Source organism: Rhinopithecus bieti, unplaced genomic scaffold, assembly GCF_001698545.2.
Source record: "Rhinopithecus bieti isolate Rb0 unplaced genomic scaffold, ASM169854v2 scaffold_22042, whole genome shotgun sequence".
NCBI lineage: Eukaryota > Metazoa > Chordata > Mammalia > Primates > Cercopithecidae > Rhinopithecus > Rhinopithecus bieti.
The window spans coordinates 546,322-550,613 of NW_016810459.1; the positions used below are offsets into that span (position 1 = coordinate 546,322).

Consider the following 4,292-nt stretch of genomic DNA (forward strand, 5'->3'; position numbering starts at 1 on the left):
CTTGGGAAGAAAAGTGTTTTGGATCTCAGATTTTTTTTTTTTCCAGATTTTGGAATATTTGCACTATACTTCTGGTTGAACATCCCTAACCCAAAAATCTGAAATCCTTTGGGCATCATGACACTCAAAAAGTTTTTAATTTTGGCCAGGCATGGTGGCTTACGCCTGTAATCCCAGCACTTTGGAAGGCTGAGGCAGGCGGATCGTTTGAGCTCAGGAGTTCGAGGCCAGCCTAGGCAACATGGTGAAACCCTGTCTCTACAAAAAAAAAAAAAAAAAAAAAAAAAAAAAAAAAAAAAAAAAAAAAAAAAAGGCAGGCATGATTGCATGCACCTGTAGTCCCAGCTACCTGGGAGGCTGAGGTGGGAGGACTGCTTGAGTCTGGGAGGCAGAGGCCACAGTGAGCCAAGATCACACCACCGCACTCCAGCCTGGGTGACAGAGCAAGATCCTGTCTCAAAACAACAACAACAACAAAAGTTTTGATTTTTGAAGCACTTCAGATTTCAGATTCTTAGATTAATGATACTCAATTTATAGACAGAGTTCCTGGAAGGAATGTGACTCCTCTCCTTCTCTTTACCCCACTATGCCCAGCATCATGTCTTACTGACAGTGGATGCTCAACTGAATGAACAAATATATGAAATAAGGAAGAAATGAATGAATCAGAACAAACTCAAGGCTCACATTTCACTTTACCTGAGTTAGTTTGCTTTGCCTGAAGGGAGTATGGGTGTGTTCCTGATCCAGTGCTCGGATACATTCCTTCAGCTGCAAAGGGGGAGAATAACCACATCAAGTGTCACGTGCAAAGGGAGAGTAATAGATCTGATGCCACCTCCACAGGAAGCTTTTCTTCAATAAACCACACTCAGACAATCCTCCAAAAGGAAGTCAAAATGGCCTGTAGTTTCCATTCAACAAGAGAAACCAAGCTAGATTGGGAAACACCATCCTGTGCTGCCTAGCTGAAGGCCTCCCGGCTTAGAGGCTGGGATCCTAGGATTGGCCCTGAGTTGACGGCGGGGAACAGACAGACGCTGGGACCTACCCTCAGGTCCTAGAGTTCAAGCTCATGTGGTGGTAGTTCTGGCTTGCTGGCTCCCTTTCTCTCCTCACATTCTTCCCAACTGTTGATACACTTAAATAGACAAAATATCTACATCCACTTCCCCGCTCCCTGCTCACACATGCACACCTGTTGGTGTAGATTCAAGTATAGATTCAGACATAAACTATCTGAATGGGGTAGGAGAAATTCTAGAGTCAGAGCTAGAAGGAAACTGAGAAATCACCTAGGCCTACCCCCTCATTTTATTTATTTTTTTCTTAAATTTTTTTTTTTTTTGGAGAGACAGGGTCTCTGTATATTGCCCAGGCTGGTCTCAACCTCCTGGCCTCAAATGATCCTCCTGCCTCAGCCTCCCAGAGTGTTGGGATTACAACCAGCACTTTGACCACACACGTCCAGTCAAACCCTTCATTTAAAAACAGCAGGGTCTGTGGCCCAAAGGCAAAGGAATGTTACTTGCTCCTGGGTGTACGCCCTCAGTGAGAAGCGATCATTGGGCATGATGAAGACAGCAGAGATCTGGGTATGTGGACGTCCAGGGGAAACACTCCCATCAGAAAACAGTGGTGGGGTTGCGGGGGACAAGATGAGGGAGGAGAGACCCTCTATTTCTGAGTGATGCATCTAGGCTAAAAGATAGTAAAATAAAAGGAAAGGAGCTGGGTGCAGTGGCTCAAGCCTGTAATCCCAGCACTATGGGAGGCCAAGGCAGGCAGATTATTTGAGGTCAGGAGATCGAGACCAGCTTGGTCAACATGGTGAAACCCCATCTCTACTAAAAATACACATACACACACACACACACACACACAATTAGCCAGGCATGGTGGCACGTGCCTGTAATCCCAGTTACTCAGGAGGCTGAGAAAGGAGAAAAGCTTGAACCCAGGAATTAGAGGTTGCAGTGAGCTGAGATTATGCCACTGCACTCCAGCCTGGGCGACAGAGCGAGACTCTGTCTCAAAAAAAAAACAAAAAAAAAAAAAGAGGGAAGAAGGTGGAAGCAATCCCTTGGAAGTGCCACCAAGAATAGGTAGTTTGCCTCCAGAGTATGCTATGGCTGTTCTTAGCAGCAGCCATAGATGCCCGCAACTGCCCTACCACTATCCAAGAAGCTGCAGGCTATAAACAGGTGTGAAGAAATTTCCTCTTTTATTAAAAATCTATCCGGTATTCCCCAACTTTAGCACTGAGAAGATTCTCCACTGGGGATGAACAAGTAATCAAACCCTGCCCCCTCACAGACTTAAATTCAAGTGTGGCTTACAAGCTTTTTTTTTTTTTAATAAAAAAAGTTTGGCTCCCTCTCTCACCCTCCCAACTTATCCCTCATGAGGTCTGGAAAGAATGTATCTAGCTGGAGACTTCAGTTCTGATCAAAAAGAAGTAAATAATGTGGAGCGGCACAAGGCAGCATATACAGCTGGAAAAAGGAATGAGGAAGAGCTCTATGTACAGTCATGGAGTGATCTCGAGGATGCCATGAAGTGACAAAAGCAAAGTGCAAAACAGTGCTCAGAGTATGTTAGCATTTTTTCTAAGAAAAGGGGTGAGTGCAAACATATATAGACAGAAGAAAAATGATTTTACAAGGGGAGGAAGGTAACAAGGTTGAGAGTACAGGGATGGAAACTATAATTCTTTGAATGTGGCTTATTTTACAATTTTTACTTTAAAACCACGTAAATTTTTTTTTGCTTTTTGCTGTTTTTTTGTTTGTTTAAGAGATGGGGTCTCACTTTGTATCTTAGCCTGGAGTACAGTAGCACAATCACAGCTCACTGCTGCCTTGAATACCTAGGCTCAAGTGATCCTCTCGCCTCAGCCTCCCAAGTAGCTTGGGTTATAGGTGCGCACCACCACACCCAACTAATTTGTAAATGTTTTGTAGAGACGGGGGTCTCCCTATGATGCCCAGGCTGGTCTTGAACTCCTGGGCTCAAGTGATCCTCCTTCCTTGGCCTCCCAAAATGCTGGGATTACAGGTGTGAGCCACAGCTCCTGACCTAAATGTTTTAAAATAATTACAAAATAAGGTTAAATCAAAATAAATAAGGCAATTCTTAAAACCAAAACCAAACAAATTAATCTAACACTATAAACTGGTAGGCTTAAACACACAGAGAAGAATTATTTCAGGTGATTTGACAGCATAATATTATGACTGTACATCCTTAGTGGAATACAACCCAGTCAAAAGAAAATTGCGATAAAATCTTGAACTGAATTAATCATATTATAAATAATATTATCATTATTTTGAAATACATATATATTAAAGTAGAACAAATAAATATTGTTAGGAACTAAGATTTCTAGCATGGGAGAAAAAAGAGACAAATACACATTTAAAGAAATTAAATAAAAACCCTGTAATTTTATTTTTTTAATATTATTATTCATTGGTAAGTTTAGATGAGGTAAGTTTATTTTCTGAGACAGGGTCTTGCTTTGTTGCCTAGGTTGGAGTGCAGTGGTGCAATCATGGCTCACTGCAGCCTCAACCTCCTGGGCTCAAGCAATCCTCCCACTTCAGCCTCCTGAGTAGCTGTGACTACAGGCGTGTGCCACCACGCCCAGCTAATTTTTAAGTTTTTTGCAGACATGGGGTCTCATTATGTTGCTCAAGCTGGTCTCAAATTCCTGGGCTCGAGCCATCTGTCCACCTTGACCTTCCAAAGTGCTGGGATTACATGTGTGAGCCACTGAGCCTGGCCTGCAATCTTAAACTGATTTATTACTATAAATCCCACATATGTTTTTCTCTTTCAAAACAAAAAATAACACCTTATTTATTAGCTCTGTCCACTGAAAAGGCCCAGAAGCAAGGACTAACATAGTAGTGATAAGCACCCCTAGGGCACAAACTGAAGTCTCTAAATACCATTTCCTTCTCAAAAAAAAAAAAAAAAAACGAGGCTCAACCAGGTGTGGTGGCTCATGCCTGTAATCCCAGCACTTTGGGAGACCGAAGCGGGCAAATCATGAGGTCACGAGTTAAAGACCAGCGTGGCCAACATGGTGAAACCCTGTCTCTACTAAAAACACAAAAAATTAAGCTGGTTGTGGTGGCAGGTGCCTGTAATCCCAGCTACTCAGGAGGCTGAGGCAGGAGAAATGCTTGAACCTAGCAGGCAGAGGTTGCAGTAAGCCAAGATCGTGCCACTGCACTCCAGCCTGGGCGACAGTGTGAGACTCCATCTCAAAAAAAAAAAAA

The 4,292-nt window shown here is 43.0% G+C and overlaps 1 protein-coding gene across 1 annotated transcript in view; it reads right to left on the bottom strand.

Annotated features, from left to right (window-relative positions):
• Nucleotides 1-4,292, bottom strand: part of KIF24 (kinesin family member 24) — a 74,837-nt gene that overhangs the window by 10,341 nt on the left and 60,204 nt on the right. The window contains exon 9 of the mRNA XM_017892066.1: nucleotides 703-774. Within this exon, the coding sequence (XP_017747555.1) occupies nucleotides 703-774 (72 nt within the window). The remainder of the gene's footprint in view (nucleotides 1-702; nucleotides 775-4,292) is intronic.